This window comes from Lissotriton vulgaris, chromosome 12 (assembly GCF_964263255.1).
Source record: "Lissotriton vulgaris chromosome 12, aLisVul1.2, whole genome shotgun sequence".
In the NCBI taxonomy this organism is placed as follows: Eukaryota; Metazoa; Chordata; class Amphibia; order Caudata; family Salamandridae; genus Lissotriton; species Lissotriton vulgaris.
Window position 1 is genome coordinate 599614278 of NC_141700.1, and position 19529 is coordinate 599633806.

Below are 19529 nucleotides of genomic sequence, written 5' to 3' on the forward strand. Positions count from 1 at the left end.
CTTGTTCAATGGCGGCTGGTCCGACCCAGCGTATCGCTTGGAACTTCATATCTTGGGCTTCTCCTCTATCCAGGGGATGCTTTATGGGACCACGATTCCAGGAACTCTTCCCGAGGTCACGCGCAGCGTATTCCGGGCTTGGCATGCATCACTTCATCATACTCAATGGGCGGGCAGGCTGACTAGCTACACTCCCTTGTGGTGTGGCACTAGGCTTGGTGAAGTCGCTTCCCTGTCAGGGTTACGGCAGTGGGATCTCATTGGGATAACCTTGTAGGGCGATGTCTGGAGTTTTACTCACATCCGATCCTTTCAAGGCTTACACACCAGACACTCCCTCCATCCCTCTCAATTCTTTTGATATTTGCAACTGCATCACGCCCTTCACTCCCACATTACAGATGGCACGTCCCTGCCCGAATATAGCCCGCCCAAGGTGCAAGTTCTGACTGGGGATTTGGGGAGGGGTGGAGTCTCTCGGATTTATCGTTCCCTCACTAACAATACCCCTAATTCCCTTTTCCTACTCCGCGAGAAGTGGGAGGGTTGGCTTGGGCTCTGGAGGATGAGGACTGGCGGGACGCTCTGATGGCGCCTAGGATGATTGTGGTATCAGCGAGACTCCGCCTGGTCCCAGTACTTCCTGCATGCCTTACACCCCTGCGTATCCACCGCGCTGGGCTCTGGCCTGACTCCCACTGCCCCGCTGCTCCCAACCCCACGCAGATTTTTACCATATGGTTTGTTTGTGTGCGGTGATTCAGAGATATTGGGAATCTTTAACGCAAGAGCTGACGGAGGTCCTGGGCTGGGAGGTGCCTCTTGATCCCATCCATGTTCTGCTGGGCGTCACCGATGGATTGGACAGCTCCAAGGCTGAGAAGCTCTTCCTCAACAAGGCATTGGTGGTCACCAAGAGGGACATTGCCGTGCATTGGCTTAATACTGCTTCTCCCACTCTAGGACGCTGGCGTCGGGGCGTGAATTGGTGCGCTGTGCAGGAGCGGCCTTTATTATGTACCCAGGGGGTGCCCTGAGAAATTTCGCCGCATGTGGGGTAAATGGGTCAGGGTACTCGATGATTGAGATGGCGTGGTCCGCTCTTCGGATTCATGTGGATAAGCTAGTATTGATTATTTTGGAAGAAAGAGGCCCCTACCTAAAAGGATGAACCCTAGTAGGGATATGACACTTTTTGAAAGTTCACTTGAACACCGGGTTATGTGTGTATTTCTAGAACTCTATCTCATATTGTTATAATATAGACTGAGATACCCAAAATTGTGGATTTATAAAACTTCTTTTTAATTACTTTTTCCTCTCACAAATGTTATTTTGCTTTTTATCACTTTTTTTTAAATTCACCATATATACAACTTTTTACAATAATTTATACAAGTTTCTAAACATCAATATATTCCTATTCGCCAGAATTGATAATCCCAGCACTAAAGCATAGATCAACAATTGATTATTATTGTCAAATACAAAACTGAGCTAGTATTGATTTCTTTATGCAATCTTGCTGTCACTGTGATGTGTTTTCTCCCTATTCTGAAAATGTACAATGTGGCTCTGAATGGTGCTGTTAGTTGTTACATCCAAAACTCAATAAAATTGGTTGTCAAAAAAAGTAAAAAACAACTTAAAACACAATCGGGTTAGCTACCATTTCCTATGACTTATATTGAAACTTTGGGTGGGAATTGCCTTGGATAAATTGTATGAGGGGGTTGTAACCGTACTTTCTCATACTGTTCACCCTCATGCAGTCGTACTGCATCTCATTTTTGCACCTTTTATTGTTAATAACATCTTAATAAAAGAGTGGTAAGCTTCTTTTCAACAGGTTCTTTAGAGACATGCCACTCTTCTTCTAATTTCACCTTACTCTATATAACTGTGGGGACTTGAAAATATACTTCTCCATAACATGCATTCCTCAAATTTCCCTTGGGTTCCAAAGAATCTACTGAATTTCCCTTAAATCCATATTCCTGTGAATCTACTTCTGAATGAAAAATAATGTATGAAGACATACCTTTATAAGGAATCCTTAAACAATAAAAAAAAGAAATCAATTAACAATTCATGGATTATCGTAACAAAACTATCAATAATTCCTACAAAGAGTCTGCATTTCAACCCTAACCTTACCCTTCACACCAACCATAAACCTTTCATTAACCTATATCCTAACACTAAATCTAGCCCATTAAAAAAGCTCTCACTCTAACATTATAATGATTATTCACCTTCAGACTTTTAAAAGCCATACCCATTTATTTTTAGGGTGCATATCGTTTTTACTGATAATGAAAATGCATATATATTTTTTTTAACCCCTTGACCGCGGCCGCGATTCTGCGCGGCACATTCCTATCGCGGGTGCGGTTATGACGGCCGGGAGCCGTCATCAGCACACAAGCACTGTGTGCCATGATGGCATGGAAGGGGTTAAACTGCAAGCGACCTATATATATAATTTGTTATTAACTGATTTTCCTGATCATTGCATTTCTTCACAAGCATTTCTTCATAGTGAAGTAATACAGTTATATTTAACTTAGTTTTGTTTGTATTAATCTCACAAACAGGTTGCACTTTTCCTTCAGAACCACAAGAATCTTCTGCCACACTGACCCTACCCGGCATACGGTTAATATCCTCAACGTTAGTTGATGAACACGGTGCGAAGATCCTACAGATAGGTTTGACAACCAAACGTAAAAGATATGCAGCTGAGGGTGAGCACAGTAAAAATGGCTACTGTTAAGGATATAGTTAACAAATAGAGAAGGATTACAATTATAGTGCTGTTAGAGTTGCTGATCTTCAGCTTTCATTTCTAGTAAGTCGTGTGCTACTACTGTCTTTACTCTAAACAAACGTCTGGCTAAGGCTGTATTTAAATTATTGTTTCTGGTCGGGGTTCAGCAAAATGTCCGGGTGTGGCAGGCTGCCTAAAGACAGTCAGTGACCACACCAGGTTGGTAGGTTTTCAGGGGGTACCTCTGAGGTGCCTACTGAGTACATGGTTAAATAAATCTCACACTGGCATCAGTGTGGATTTATTGCAAGGAGTGGTTTACTACCAAACACTCCTGGTTTCAGAGAAGCCATCTTGGTGCTAGGTAACTCGGGTTGTCAAATTTCCAGCCCATGTACTCCTTATGGCTTCCCTGGCACTTCCAATATTTAAGAATAGACAAGTATTGTAGGGACATATCTACTCATGTGAATATGCCCTCACCTGTGGTATAATGCACCCTGCCTTAGGGCTGTAAGATCTTCTAGAGGGGTAACTTACCTATACCTTCAGGAAGTGCTGAGTGGCATGGCACTTAGGCAGGGACCATGTTGACTTTGAATATTTTCACCTCAAAGGGGCATGCAAGCTGCAAAGACAGTGACATGGTCCTAGTGAGTGGGTCCCAGGGGACCTCTTCAGCTTTCAGGCTCTAGGTATCCAGGGTACCACGTGCCAGGGGCTTACATAGTAGGAGTACTAATTGTGGATTTTTTTAGGGAAAGAACCCTGGTGCTGGGAACCTAGACAGCAGGGACCCAGTACTCTGCAATCAGAGTTGGATCAAAAGCCAGGCAAGTTGGATCAAAAGCCAGGCAAAATGTGTGTGTGTGTGGAGGGTACTGCAACAGAACCCCATTTTCTCACAGGGACACACTATTGCCTATTTGCTTAGTAGGTCACTGACCTTTTGATGCAGGTGCAGCATATCTTGCTTTCAGGCTAAAGTTTGGAGGCCTTCGTATTAGTTCTATACAATAACCATGTTGCATTAGGTTTGATGTCCAGTTGTCCTCCGTTTCTAACGGGATCCTCTTATTCTGCCCAATACTGGTTTTGTGTGCAGAGGAGATTCCATTAGGAAGTCACTTGCTTGATGGTGCTAACTCCCAAAGGGGTATCTCTCCCTCACCCTCAAAAGTGCTGCCTTGGCAAAGTGGGGGCATTGCTACTGAGACTATGTACTCTGGGAGCTAGTTAGTGGTGTGAAGTTGTGACCCTCCTTTCGCTGGAAGCCTTGTTCTTGGTGGTACCCTATTTGACAGAGACCCCTGAACTGCAAAACCCTGATCGCCTTTCCTGTCTCACTATCCTCTGCCATCCATTAAAAACTCTTTTCCACTGCATGTCCGAAGAGGTTTTCGCCCATGAAAGGCATGTTCACTACTGTCGCATACATCTCTTGAAACATATACACCCATTGCAATGTGTGCCTTAGAATGGTTCCGACACAACCCTGCCTGATGGCTCTATCAACAGTATCCAGTGCAGATTTTAGGCAAGTGTTGGAAATTGCCTGCCTCCTAAATCACTGCCTTTGTTGTCTTCTTGTACGGCTATGGGAGACCCTGCAAAAATACCTCCATTTCTTCCCACTTTTAATTTAAGTATCTTTTCAAGAGTGTACTTGAGTTGGCAATGTGCCATTGCATGGTAGCTGACCTCTCTATTTTACATCCCACCACCTCCATCCTCTTACTCTCCTTGTCCGGTTGAAGTCCTATGGCTTGGCTGTTGCTGCACTGAATCTTTTGCTCACTGTAGTGACAATGACCTAGTCACAGTCCTGAGACTAATGTCTGAATTTCTTCCCAATCCTGGGAATTATGGCTTTGGCGGAGGCTTGCTCCCTAAAAGCCTCTCACCCCTGGCAGGCATGCAGGGGAGAACTGGAAGGAATATTTTTTCCTTCTTGGATGGTAGTAGGTCCTCCAAGATAAAACACAATTCAGTCTGAACCTTCTCCAGTTGGTCTCCATAGTGGTCTGTTGCCATCTAAACCATTACAAAACAAAATGCCAATACTGCCACGTAATTTCAAACCACTTATTTCATTCCGTGCAAATGAATAAAGCTATATGCAAGAGAGAATCTTATCATTGAGTCAATCAATTCGAATTTGCATTTTATTTACACTTTTCTACTTTCATGTATTTTTTCAAATGTTTTTTTATTTCAACACAACTTTTTTGTGAAGCACATTACAAAAGAACAGTACAAAAAACAAACATGAGAGTACTTGTCTCTATACATCATCCATACTGAAAGACATTTCAATCATACTTAGAACACATTCATACCACTAACAGTCTAAAAGAAGATACATTTTTCATACTATTTATATACAGTTCATGAATAGGAAACCATAGGTTCTTGTTTATGAATATAAATCTCTGAGGTCAAAAGATTTGTTCAGTTCTCTTATGGTTTCAACGTAAGAAACGTAACATGAAAAGGTCTACGCGTTTCAAACTCATTGATTTCGGAGTTCTCGTCAGGACCATGAGCTCTCTAAATGAGAATGGGATGTGCCTCATAAATTCGTCATCTTCCGCGGATCATCGTGAGACGGGACCCAAATGGAGCGCACTGCGAACTAAAGGCGCACTGTGAACCAGCCGATCCAAAACAGACTCCAAATTACGGCGTCCAAAATCAACTAAACTGAACTAAGGAGAAAGACAATCCCGCCACCAGTGGTCCCGCTCCGCGGAAGATGACGAATTTATGAGGCACATCCCATTCTCATTTAGAGAGCTCATGGTCCTGACAAGAACTCCGAAATCAATGAGTTTGAAACGCGTAGACCTTTTCAAGTTACGTTTCTTACGTTGAAACCATAAGAGAACTGAACAAATCTTTTGACCTCAGAGATTTATATTCATAAACAAGAATCTATGGTTTCCTATTCATGAACTGTATATAAATAGTATGAAAAATGTATCTTCTTTTAGACTGTTAGTGGTATGAATGTGTTCTAAGTATGATTGAAATGTCTTTCAGTATGGATGATGTATAGAGACAAGTACTCTCATGTTTGTTTTTTGTACTGTTCTTTTGTAATGTGCTTCACAAAAAAGTCGTGTTGAAATAAAAAAAAATTGAAAAAATACATGAAAGAAGAAAAGTGTAAATAAAATGCAAATTCGAATTGATTGACTCAATGATAAGATTCTCTCTTGCATATAGCTTTATTCATATGCACGGAATGAAATAAGTGGTTTGAAATTACGTGGCAGTTTTGGCATTTTGTTTTGTAATATTAGTAGAGGCAGGGTTTGGCCTTACTGCTTGGGAACCCATACCCAGTAGTGATCAGTTATTGCCATCTAAACCATGGCATTGTACACAGCACTGTTATCAGAGGGTAAAGGTCTGTAAGGGTAAGTGTCAACTCCTTCTTCGGCTGAGTCAGTATGTAGGTCGTCTTCCCATCTCTATTAATTCTAGGTCATGAAACAGCCCTGCTCAAACTGACCTTCTACGCCCCACTCCTTGTAGAAGATTTCCTCTTGGGGCTTTGCCACTGTAGGAGGTTCCAGTTCTGTGTACTAGTTTTCGTAACCCTACTCGCTCTGTGGATTTAGAGGGATTGGACATCTCTTGAGAGAATCGTCAAACTTTCTCCTTTTCATGAGGGCTCCCATCTTGGCCTCAAGTCAACATTTCTTCTTTTCGAGGTCGAACGATTTTTGGTCAGCATTGAGGCCTTCCTCTTCAACACGGAGACCTCTTCTCTCAACGCTCTTTGTCTCCCCTGCACTCCTGATCCTCTTTCAAAGTTAGTCGATTCTGGTTCTGAGGGCTTACTGCCAATGGTATCTTCTAAACTTGACCTATGGGGTTGTCTTTTTTTGTGCTTGCCCTGAATCACCAATGGTTCTGGTGTCACTGTAGCTTTGGAGGATCTCAAGTCCAAGGGTTTCAGCTCTGCACTGTGCCCTGCAAAATTATCTGGAGCTCCTTACCGTCGCAATCCTTCTACGTCTTCTTCAATGCTTCTCCCTATTTGTTTCAACTGTCTTAGCATCTGAGCCCCCTAAGGGATCTGCTCAACAGCCCAAGGTCCTTCAGCTAGGTTTTCGGCTAGAACTGTGTCATGGCACAGTGTGCCCACCTCGGCTTCTACCTTGTCTTCAGTGTCTTGGACAGGAACTTTGCACAAGCGTCATGTCCTTCTGAGCTAAAATATTTTGGCAGACAAAGGTTCAAATCTTGTGGCACCTTCCTCTGGGCAAAATTGTGGTGGTACTTCGCACAGAACCTAAAAAGGGAAGGTTCCATCCCAGATATTCATTCCCAGAACTACAAGCTTGATGTGTTTGTTTTGAAAAACCTCCTGAAACCTCAGTTTTCACCAATATTAACTCAATTTCCCCAAAGTCAGTTGTTCAATTTGTGACCCCCTTCAGATTTTCGTTTTTGTTTTTTGTTTTGGTCTGTAATCCCTCAATGTAGCTTTGACTTTTGTTCTCTAATGGCTTCAGAACCCTCTGCTGTGCTTCCAGATCCAATGACGGAAATAACAATCTGAACATAGAGACCATGCAAATAAATAGGTTTCTGAGGAGTATTTCTGCCTTCACAAGGGGATAAGCATGGCACCAAATAGATGACAATGACCAATGGAGAAAAAGTAACAGAAAACCTAAAAAGACAACTCCAGATTCAACCACTTGATGGCGGAATAAAGCACAGAATGTGAATACAAAAGAGAAGGTAATGGTTAAATAAAAAATACCTGAAATAACCGACATCCTACTGACCTTATAAATACCTGAATTTGTTTCATACTGCGCAATCTGAAAGCGCCACAGAAAGCCTAACTGAATTTTCTGACATTCCTTCAGAAGTGCATTAATTTGATATCAAAAGTTATGGTGTTGCAGCTGAAGTAAAGTGTTAGAAACCCATTTTTTGCAACTGCAGATAAAGAAACATCTTGCGTTCTTGGCTTTTATGTACAATGTAACAGTAATAATAGGTTGTTTGTTTAATGCTGCAGTTCATGCAGTTTTGTATCAATCTTTAAGGCAACTGTATTTGCTTCCAATACAGGAAAGAACAAAGCAAAAAGCACTGAGGTGATATACAAAACGTTTTAGCTCTTCACTCTCCGTCGCCTCAAGAAAATCAAACCCTTTATACCCACCGACGACTTTAAACTTGTAGTTCAGTCACTTGTTTTTTCTCGTATTGATTATGGTAACGCCGTCCTTAACGGAATCCCCAAGATCCACCTTGCTCCTATCAAAGCTGTGCTAAGACTTGCAGCTAGACTCATCACAGACTGCAAACGCTTCGATCGTATATCCCGGGCTCTAAAATCTCTCAAATATCTCCCTATTGAAGGCAGATCTGCCTACAAAACTGCCTGCTTTACTCACAAATTCCTCCACCAAAACACTCCGTAATACCTCTCAAAAAAAATCCTCATTGCGGACACCACACGACCTCTGAGAAGCACCAACACCCTCGTACTAATCCCGCTACTGCTGAAAAAGAAATCCACTCAATCATGCTCCTTCTCTGGCAATGCTCCTATTATCTGGCATGCCCTCCCAAAAATCTGCGCTGTAATCCCTCCTATTTCAGCTTCAAAAAAGACCTCAAAACCCACCTCCTCAATTATTATTGGGTAACCTAAACTGTGACCAGCACTTGATCTCCAACTCACCATGTTATATTATCTCAGCAATATTTGTCAATTTCCAGAACATCTCCTACTCAACTACTGGTTATGTATAGCTCTTGCCCCTGTGTTATTTGATCTGTTCTACATATTTCGCATGCTGCTCTCATTATCTTTTATTTTTTTGCATGCCTAACCTGTGACTCGCACCTGATCTCGAATTATGTTTTATTTGTTCTGTAATTTGTGTCCATTTCATGAACAACATCTACCTAATTACTTGAAATGTATTGATTTTAAACCTGTATATCTAGTTAGTTAGTTTTCCATACTTCACTTCATGTTTCATTATCTTTTCATCTACTTCAATGCCATGTTTGCTTTTTATTACTCTCGCATGTAAAGCTCTCTGATACCTCTGAGTCTAGCCAGCACTATACAAAACTTTTAAAATAAATAAAATAAACCTTGAAGGTGCTTACAGAAAAAGCTAATTTCAGTTAAGCAAAGAAAAAACGAAACCAAGGCACTTATGGTGGAAACAACTTATCAAAAAGGTTCTAGGTCTCCCACCTTGTGGATATAACTTAATGGTCTTAAAAATCAATAGGGACAAGGAAATCCTGAAAACAAATTTAAGGAAAATCATAAAATTAAAAACACTTAAGAAAAGCATGGTTTGGATCATTGCCCCCAAATTTATACTAATCTGACCCCAGGGATACATAGATGAATGCAGTTGATAATCTTTAGCACCAAAGACCTCAATTTCATTCATAGTATTTTATGCTAGCTGACGAGAGGTCCCGTTTAGAAATATGTACCTGAAATGGTAGAATCCTGTACAGCATGGCGAGGAACACCTCCTGGTAAACATTCATTCGCTCCAGTATATTGATGGTCCTCATGGATTCAGTTTTGTTGTCATACACGAGTTCAAATAAACCTAAATATTTGACAACAGTTAAATCAAAGAGTGGTGACTTCATCAGTACATTATATTGTCTTAACATATGAAGCCGTTCTCAAGAACATCACATGATGAAATGACAAACAGCTGAGGGAAATTTGCATAAGAAATGGCAGGTGAAAAAGTATGGGGAGTTCAATGGAAGACGCTAGTTTATGAGAACTGCATGTTTCGGAGAGTAGCTGCTTGCTGCAAGCTTTACACAGTGACTGCGGGCGTACTCACAAATGTGCACATGGTACCCCAGCCTGATTTGGCTGCTATCTGTTCTTAAACCCCAGTGGTGGGGTGCGCAGGCATGAAGTCATCATGAAAGTGACAGACCACCTGAATTATGCTTGAAAAGTAAAGCTGTTTGGTCTCTTCTGTGAAACCAAAGTACAGGGGGCTTGCAGAAAGCCACCTTCTGCTGTCCAGGACGCTCAAATTCACCCTCCGTGTAACCTTTAAATTCCAGCTCCACACCCTTAGTCAATATGTTTAAACTGAAAGCTGCACCAAAACACCTTCAGCAATGCTCAGTGAGGCTCTTAACACTTTTTCTTGGCCACGCTATGCACATGCCCCAACCATCGTCTGAACACCCTTGGTCAATCGCTGAATTGCCTCAGCTATTCTATGCAGCAACATGCTGCATACCTTAGGACTCCGTGTCCTCCCCTTTTCAGACACTCTGCTATCACTGGAGTCCCTCTACCATGCTAACTATACCTTGATCAACTTCCGGACAGCAGTGGCGTAGTAGGGACAATATGGCTCTAATACAAGTAAAGAAACTAGCCCAACGCCCTGTCCTTTTTTTAACTAGTAAAGAAAACAGCTACTAATTGGCTGAAGTGGGCTTCCAGCATCCCTGGGCCCCGGTGCCACTGCATTTGCTGACCTATTGGCAGCTACACCCCTGTCCTAAACATCAATGGTCACCTTCTGGAAAACTGATCTTTCTTTATTCAACACACTGCATGCCCTGCACCACTCCCAGCACACGTCTGGTCTCAATTACCACCCACTGTACATAGGTTATTCATTTAAAATGTATGGTTAAGAAGCTACACTCCAGGGGCTAGAACAGGGAGGTAGAAATTAAATCAGAAGCATCTAACGGAGATAGACCAGAGAGTATCCAATCATGAGCAAAAGCAAATGCCACATACTGGTTGATGTCTACGCTTGTGTAGAACCTTAAGGTAATTCGTTCTGGTTGGGATTGCCAGAGAATCACTCTTTGAAATAATTTCATGTTTGCCTCATTAGCTTTATGGTATTGTCATTGTGTACAAATAAATAAAATTTTCCCACCTTTGGTCATAATAGTTTGTAGTTTGCCACAGAAAATATTTGGATTCGACACAGCACTCAGCAACCCACGAGAATGAAGTCCTAGGTATGCTTTTAAAACTTTGCAAATCATTTACATAAAAATGCACCCCAATTACTCACGCTAAGGGTGTGCAAACAAACAAATTCATGTCTTCATGTACATACTGGATGAAGAGATTTAACTTTGTGTTGAGGCAGAATAGACTGTAAAATATAAATACTTCCAGCATGGACTTCGTACCTTTACTGAGGCAACTATTTAGAAAAGATGCAAATTATAAAATGTATTTGTTTTGCATACTCATGATTAAGAAATTGATCTCGGAAAATAAAAGTAAAGGAAATTGGCTTACCCTGTTTCAAGGATGGAGCTTGCAGAAGTTGTTTGTAATAAGAATAATACAATCCACATTCTGTTCTGAATGAGATTTCTCGTTCCACCTCCTGTAAGTGAGAGAATTAGAGAACCCAATACTGATGAAAACATGTTTCTATAAGTTGGATATAGTACTTCTTGCAATAAGTTACGGAGACGTTCAAAGGAACGAGGACAGGGAGGAGGCATTTATAAAGTTATGGACCTCCGAGGTCACTTCTACTTTAATTGTACAAGACAAATGATCCCTTTTAAAATATGATCTTTTCAGTCCTCCATGCCTTTTTCGATATTTGTTATAACTATCCCTCTAGTGAAACAGAATTCTTTTAGTTTAAGATATGTAGAATAAATATAGAACCTGTACTTGGGAATTAAGTACCTCAGCATGCAATATTTATTTTGTTGAAACATTTTTAGAAGTTTAGTGTAAATCCATTTTAAAGCTAGTTTGTGGTTTGAAATCTATGTTTACATAAAGATTCCTGCTCAGATCTTGCTGCAGATTCCTTTCCTTCGAATTATCCTCAGGATTCAGACTGGATCCTGAAATATTTCGCGAGCCGTACCCCTGCGGCCCAGTAGGTGGCATCGTTTGGCTCTGCATGGCAATGCCTGTGCCGGAGATGACGTGCACAGTGCATATATAGGTGCCATCCCAGCTTGTTGACATCAGTTACTTTTCGCAACTTTCCACACCAGGAGCATGGAGCCATGAAGAACACTGGCCACTGGTGTGGAAAACTATGGCCCTGAAAGGGAACAGCCCATTCCCAAGAAATCTGTTCACAGAGTGGGGAAAATGGGTGGGTCAATAAGGAATCTGCAACTAGATAGAGTCTCTACCAGATGAGGCGTTGCCAAAGGTAAGTAACTTATTAATCTGATAGAGACGTATTGCCTCCGATTCCTTACCTCAGAATAGATACCCAAACAATACCTCCCCAGATGTGGGTCTGCGAAACGGTTTCACACTAGTAAGTCCTGCAGGACCTTTTTTTAAACCAGATGTTGGGAATGATGAGTGGGATGGCTCTCATAAGTTATAACAATTTAGGGAAATATATAACAACAAAATAGGAGTGACTAATTGTGCAAACAAATGAAAAAAATCCAAATTTTGCAACTATATATACAATAACTAAAGAAAGATGTGGAAAGGTAAAAAAGGGGAAGAAAAAAAACCTTTTACCCCTAAATATGTTGCACTCCGCACTATTCTATAATCATTCAGTCTAGTAAATTTATTGACAATTATCTATGTTTTTTCTTTATTCAGCGAATACCCAGATAGTTCCCCAAATCTAGATGCTTCTTCTATCGTTTTGATTGCAGCCTCAGGGTCAGACATAACCATGGTCATGTCGTCAGCATATATCAGGATCTTAGTGTTGTGGCCATGTAAAATTACTGGTGCTATATTCAAATTGGGATTATTATTATTTTTTTTAACAAATTTTATCCGTCAATTAGCATAGACAAAGCAGGGCTTTGAACACCTGAGGCATCTGCCGAATCAGACATATGTAATCATACAAGCAATCGATGTTTTTATAGATTGTGTCAAAATGTAGAACACAAGCAACCTGACTGAACTAGAACCCCCCCAAACTCCCATCCTCCCTCACCTCCCCCCTAGAACAATTTCTGATTAAGTTTAATTAAAAACTGATTTATATAGAGCGCAAAAAGTAGCGGTGAGCATGAACATCCAAGTCATGTTCCCCTTGTGATAGTCAGCCTCTCTGTTAGTTCTCAGTTTATCCCTACTCTTGCTATCGGGTTATCCTAAATGGCTTTTACATTGCCAATAAAGTTAGGGCCTATCCCCTTGGCAGCCATTACTGCCCACCCAAAGAGAGTGCCAGGAGACCATATTGAAGGCTTTTTTCGCATACAGCAGGATGGCCGCCATAGGGTCCTCTGACACCGCCTCACAACAACCAGTGTGATTAGCCTCCAAATATGATCCGTAGTGCTTCTCCCCGGGATAAATCCATGCTGCCAATGGGTCACCATACCATCGATTAAGGAGGCCAGTCGAGCTGCGAACGGTTTTGCATACATCTTGGTATCCCAGTTCATTATTGCGATTGGGCGGTAAGAACCTAGTTCCTCTATTGTTTTTTTTTGGCGGGGGGAGGGAATACCACAATGTTTGCCTCAGCCCATGATTTGGCGGGTTTTCTCCCTGAAAGGTCTTTCTGAAGAGGCTAAACATAATCTCTTTGATTTGCTCAAAAAAAGAATTCCACTGGTACAAGGTCGGGCCGGCAGCCATCCCGACTGACATATTTGTGAGCGCTGCAATCACCTCCTTGCATGTCATAGATTCCTCAAGCTGCTCTTGTGCCTCCTTTGACAATGATTCCCCTAGAGCAGTTTATAGATACTGTTCTATTGCCTGTTGTTTTGGGGATTCTGAGCCAGCCATTTCCTCTTGATATAGATTTTGATCAAATCTGTGAAACGCCATTTTTCCCATATTGCTTCTTATTCACCCCCAGCTTAGGCGTTTCAGCATGTTGCCCTCATCAGGAAGTCACGGGAATGATTTGGAGTATCATTCTATGATACAGACATTACTTTGATTTATCTATACTGTGGCTTCCTGATGAAGGCAACATGCCGAAAAGCACGTAGAGAATACCACAGCCGTTCAGAATTCAGCTTTTTGGCCACAAATATGTACACCACCTGTTACCACTAGTACATTGAAACATTTTGTTCAACTTTGTATTTGGTCCATGGTCATGAGAGCATGTCAACCTTGTTGGACCTTTAACAGACGAAAATTCCCTTTATAACTGCAGATATCCGCCCATGAGTCTCTTGCTTAGAAGGTAAATAGCACTGATGGCAATGATCAGCTCTGGGACAACAATCATAATATCCTGACAGAAAAATAATTTTTGGCAGACTTGGAAGAGTTTATTAGTATATATATATTATAGTGTCCTAGAGAACATGCACAAAGCAAATACCTTGGCATCTTTTGTAGTGTACTAACTATGAAAGGGGAACAGCAGTTCTGGAAAACCTGGAGAAGAACAGGAAGTTGTGGGGAGGAGAACAACTTAATTTCAAAAGACACAGCTGGGGACGTGGTGCCCAAGAACTGACTTGGTGATGTTTGCCTCCTTTGGCGGAGAAAGAAGTACTTGGGCACATTGCTCGCGGGGGCAGGCTGTGACCACTGCTGTGTGGCACCCACCAAGATCCTCAATTTTTCTTTATCTGTTTCTCTTTCCATTTGTTTTTTTTCTATTCTGTCCTACTCATTTGTGTTGTTATCTCTATTATTGATCTATGCTTTAAGGATACCTCAACTTTCTGACACCAACCTAGAATTAACAGAGAGTCAAGGAACAAACAGACAATGTACCCAAATAAAGTTACACAGGAAATAGTTATTAAACTATGCGAGTTCCCATCAGTCCACCAACGAGACCGCCCTTCATCATCTGGGATCTCTGGTGCATAATTTCTGTCACATTAGAGGGTAAAAAACCTGTGCTGGCAGATGACTACACCAGGCACAGGAAAAACCACAGTGATATTTACAGATGTGAAACAGAAAGGCGTATCTAGAAGGGAACTAAGTAGCAGTGCGTGAAAAAAGATGTGTGTTGTGAAAAGAAAGAGAAGAAGCTCTAAAATTAGGTAGTGGTCGGGAAAAACAATTTAATAACCACCCTCACACTCCTAAATCAATAAAAACAGTGCAATAGTGGTTTAACAAATAGCCACTAAAGATGAAAGGTCGACATGTTTCTGCAGACGTATGGAGTCTAGTGATCTCCTGCTGCTTCTTCAGGACCCTTAGTGCTACTGCTAGAAAGAATAAGTAACAAGAACCATATCACCTGAAAGTGTATGTATGAACATCTTCTCATCCTAAAGATAGGGGAGAAAATTATAATATAAGGGTACAAAGTCATGTATACATGTGAATTTTAACGTGCACGTTTAGTGCCATCATTATTAAATGCTAGACATAAGCTAATATTGCCCAGCACTCGGACTAACAGGCTCAGTCACAAATCACCAGTTCAGTAAATTTGTAGATAGGGTTCACTCACCCACTTGATGAGAAGGAACCACTCCACCTCACCTGGCACGAGCTCAGGTAAATGGATGCACCGCACTAGAAAAAGACAACAAATAAAAAGATGTATCCACATCTAAATGTATTCCTAAACTGACCGGTCTTAGCATGCTCCACACCAAGCATCACATTCCTACCAGTGCCATGGATTAGCACCTGGTCGATTAGCTATATATTATAAATGGATAGTTACAAGTCGGTAACGACGCTACAAAAAGTCACCACTGTTTCCAACACATGTCAGCGTGCGTCTGCACTTAACTTAAAAATGACGGAATACCAAACGAGCGATTTTTGATGTCCAAATGGAGCACAACCCCTCTCACTCACACATGCTTGCCACCCGTCTTACCTCTCCGTCGGTGCACCGGTCGTCCCTCTAAGCTCTATCGTAGGGAGGAACCGACTCGGTGCACCGGCGAGGTAAATAAACTTTTCTCGCTTCCGCATGCAATGCGCAACGATGTCCGACGCCCCCTGTGCGTGGTGACGTCATGCGCCTACTCGCCACTGGATGCGCTCTTCTTGATGGGAAATGTAGTTCCCGAGCTCTGTCTGTTACGCAATACTGGCTCCCTGGTGCCTCTTGCCCAGTGTATCATCAAAGCACAGTAGCACAGATAGTGTGTGATAATAGACCTCACATTTCTAATGGGAGGTATATTCAGTAATTAGCTGATGTTTAACGAGGGGTGATATCAATGAACGCGGTCTGGTATTAAATACACTGCGTACAAAACATATAATCACCCTTGCTGATTTATAATCATTTTATGACAATGCTGAGGCTTAACCCCATTATGGATTTTTTTTTTTAAATGTTTAACGTTTAACAATCACAAGAGCTGTATTTTGTCAATGAGATCCGGATCTATTAGTGCGACACCCCTTATACCTAAAGGGACATCCACGGGATTGCGTCATTCAACCCACATTCATCACTACGAAGGCGATAGACCCACTTTTGTTCACATTTAAACAGAAATTTCGCTGTATCAGTAACTGACGGAGGAATCCACGGTTGATCCAATACTGTCCACATGATGTCCGTGGGTAGATGACCCACCTGCAAGAAATGGTTAGTCAATTTGGTGGCTTGTTTGCAACACCGGATTGAACTTTTATGTTCAGAAATTCTGAATTTTATCTTTCTGGTGGTCATCCCCACGTAATTCAGTTTACAAGGACATGTTATTAAGTAGACCAAGTTAGAGCTGTTACAGTTGGTGAACCGTTTAAGTTGCCAAGGTCTGTCTGTGCCTATGTCTATGGTGAGTGTTTTTGTCGTTTGTGGACATGCCGCACAGCCACCGCAAGGATGGTGTCCGGTGACTGCAGGCATGTCCCAAAGAGTACCGACAGCTCGAGGAATCATGTTTTTGGGCCTTGTGTGGACCAGCTGGTCTCTAAGATTTTGGCCTCTCCGAAAGGCAAACAGCGGAGGAGGTATAGGGTCACTCCCTGTCCTAAGGATTTTCCAATTCCTCTTAACAATTTTTTGGACTTGGTTGGAAAGTGTACTAAATGTGTTCACACAAGTCATTCTTTCTTGTGGGTTCTTTGGAGGTGTTGGTTCCAAGAGACCTTGCCTGTTATTGTTTGCTGCACGCTTTTTGGAGTTTTTTATGAGATGTTTAGGGTATTTCTTATCGTGCAGATTTCTTTCTAGAGCTTTAGAGTGTGTGACGAAAGCCGTTTTGGTGGAACAATTCCTCTGAATGCGGAGGAATTGCCCAAAGGGCAGATTATCCCTCAGCGCTTTCGGATGAAAGCTGTCGTAACTTAACAGGGAATTCCTCGCCATTGGCTTACGGTATAACTCCGACTGTAACCCCCCTCCTGATGCAGAAATCAACAGATCCAGAAACGCTAGTTTGTGTCTGTCGAACTCCATGGTAAACTTCAGAAATTGGTTTCTTTCGTTTAACCAAGTGTGAAATTGACGGAGTTCATCTTCCGTACCTCGCCACACGACCAAAATGTCATCTATATACCTTCTCCATACTCGCAGACACTGAAGATGGGGATTAGTGTCTGCGAGTACGTGTGTTTGTTCGAAGGTATGTACATACAGGTTAGCGAGACTGGGAGCAAAAACACTTCCCATGCTCGTCCCGCTAACCTGTAGGTAGATCGATTCTTCATATTCGAAGAAGTTCTCAGTCATGGCGATGGTCGCCAAGGTCATGATGAAACTGACTGGCGTGATGGAGTTCAAATCTCTAACTGTTAAAAGGGCTTCAATCGCTTCCAGTGTCTCAGTCTGTGGGATAGAGGTATATAGGCTCTCCACATCAAAGGAAACTAAAAAATCAAGGTCCATATTAAACTCAATTTCAGGCAAAAGCCACAACGCCCCCCTCCCGGTAGACCCATCATATCGGGAATCGGTTCACTATTGGAACCTTTATCTACGTTTGTAGATTTCTTCCTTCAACCTATAGTGCGGGAGATGCCTACATTCCTGAAGGACACAAAGGATGTCCTTACGATTTTGCCTGAAATTGAGTTTAATATGGACCTTGATTTTTTAGTTTCCTTTGATGTGGAGCTCCCAGTCTCGCTAACCTGTATGTACATACCTTCGAACAAACACACATACTCGCAGACACTAATCCCCATCTTCAGTGTCTGCGAGTATGGAGAAGGTATATAGATGACATTTTGGTTGTGTGGCGAGGTACGGAAGATGAACTCCGTCAATTTCACACTTGGTTAAACGAAAGAAACCAATTTCTGAAGTTTACCATGGAGTTCGACAGACACAAACTAGCGTTTCTGGATCTGTTGATTTCTGCATCAGGAGGGGGGTTACAGTCGGAGTTATACCGTAAGCCAATGGCGAGGAATTCCCTGTTAAGTTACGACAGCTTTCATCCGAAAGCGCTGAGGGATAATCTGCCCTTTGGGCAATTCCTCCGCATTCAGAGGAATTGTTCCACCAAAACGGCTTTCGTCACACACTCTAAAGCTCTAGAAAGAAATCTGCACGATAAGAAATACCCTAAACATCTCATAAAAAACTCCAAAAAGCGTGCAGCAAACAATTACAGGCAAGGTCTCTTGGAACCAACACCTCCAAAGAACCCACAAGAAAGAATGACTTGTGTGAACACATTTAGTACACTTTCCAACCAAGTCCAAAAAATTGTTAAGAGGAATTGGAAAATCCTTAGGACAGGGAGTGACCCTATACCTCCTCCGCTGTTTGCCTTTCGGAGAGGCCAAAATCTTAGAGACCAGCTGGTCCACACAAGGCCCAAAAACATGATTCCTCGAGCTGTCGGTACTCTTTGGGACATGCCTGCAGTCACCGGACACCATCCTTGCGGTGGCTGTGCGGCATGTCCACAAACGACAAAAACACTCACCATAGACATAGGCACAGACAGACCTTGGCAACTTAAACGGTTCACCAACTGTAACAGCTCTAACTTGGTCTACTTAATAACATGTCCTTGTAAACTGAATTACGTGGGGATGACCACCAGAAAGATAAAATTCAGAATTTCTGAACATAAAAGTTCAATCCGGTGTTGCAAACAAGCCACCAAATTGACTAACCATTTCTTGCAGGTGGGTCATCTACCCACGGACATCATGTGGACAGTATTGGATCAACCGTGGATTCCTCCGTCAGTTACTGATACGGCGAAATTTCTGTTTAAATGTGAACAAAAGTGGGTCTATTGCCTTCGTAGTGATGAATGTGGGTTGAATGACGCAATCCCGTGGATGTCCCTTTAGGTATAAGGGGTGTCGCACTAATAGATCCGGATCTCATTGACAAAATACAGCTCTTGTGATTGTTAAACGTTAAACATTTAAAAAAAAATTTCCATAATGGGGTTAAGCCTCAGCATTGTCATAAAATGATTATAAATCAGCAAGGGTGATTATATGTTTTGTACGCAGTGTATTTAATACCAGACCGCGTTCATTGATATCACCCCTCGTTAAACATCATCTAATTACTGAATATACCTCCCATTAGAAATGTGAGGTCTATTATCACACACTATCTGTGCTACTGTGCTTTGATGATACACTGGGCAAGAGGCACCAGGGAGCCAGTATTGCGTAACAGACAGAGCTCGGGAACTACATTTCCCATCAAGAAGAGCGCATCCAGTGGCGAGTAGGCGCATGACGTCACCACGCACAGGGGGCGTCGGACATCGTTGCGCATTGCATGCGGAAGCGAGAAAAGTTTATTTACCTCGCCGGTGCACCGAGTCGGTTCCTCCCTACGATAGAGCTTAGAGGGACGACCGGTGCACCGACGGAGAGGTAAGACGGGTGGCAAGCATGTGT

At 42.2% G+C, this 19529-nt stretch overlaps 1 protein-coding gene across 3 annotated transcripts in view; it reads right to left on the reverse strand.

Moving 5' to 3' along the window:
• DPY19L3 (dpy-19 like C-mannosyltransferase 3) overlaps positions 1-19529 on the reverse strand; it is a 472263-nt gene that overhangs the window by 299336 nt on the left and 153398 nt on the right. For all 3 annotated transcript variants that reach the window (XM_086945460.1, XM_086945459.1, XM_086945461.1), the window contains 2 exons: positions 11085-11175; positions 9266-9387 (listed from right to left, as the gene is read on the reverse strand). In XM_086945460.1, coding sequence (XP_086801586.1) covers positions 9266-9387; positions 11085-11175 — 213 coding nt within the window. The remainder of the gene's footprint in view (positions 1-9265; positions 9388-11084; positions 11176-19529) is intronic.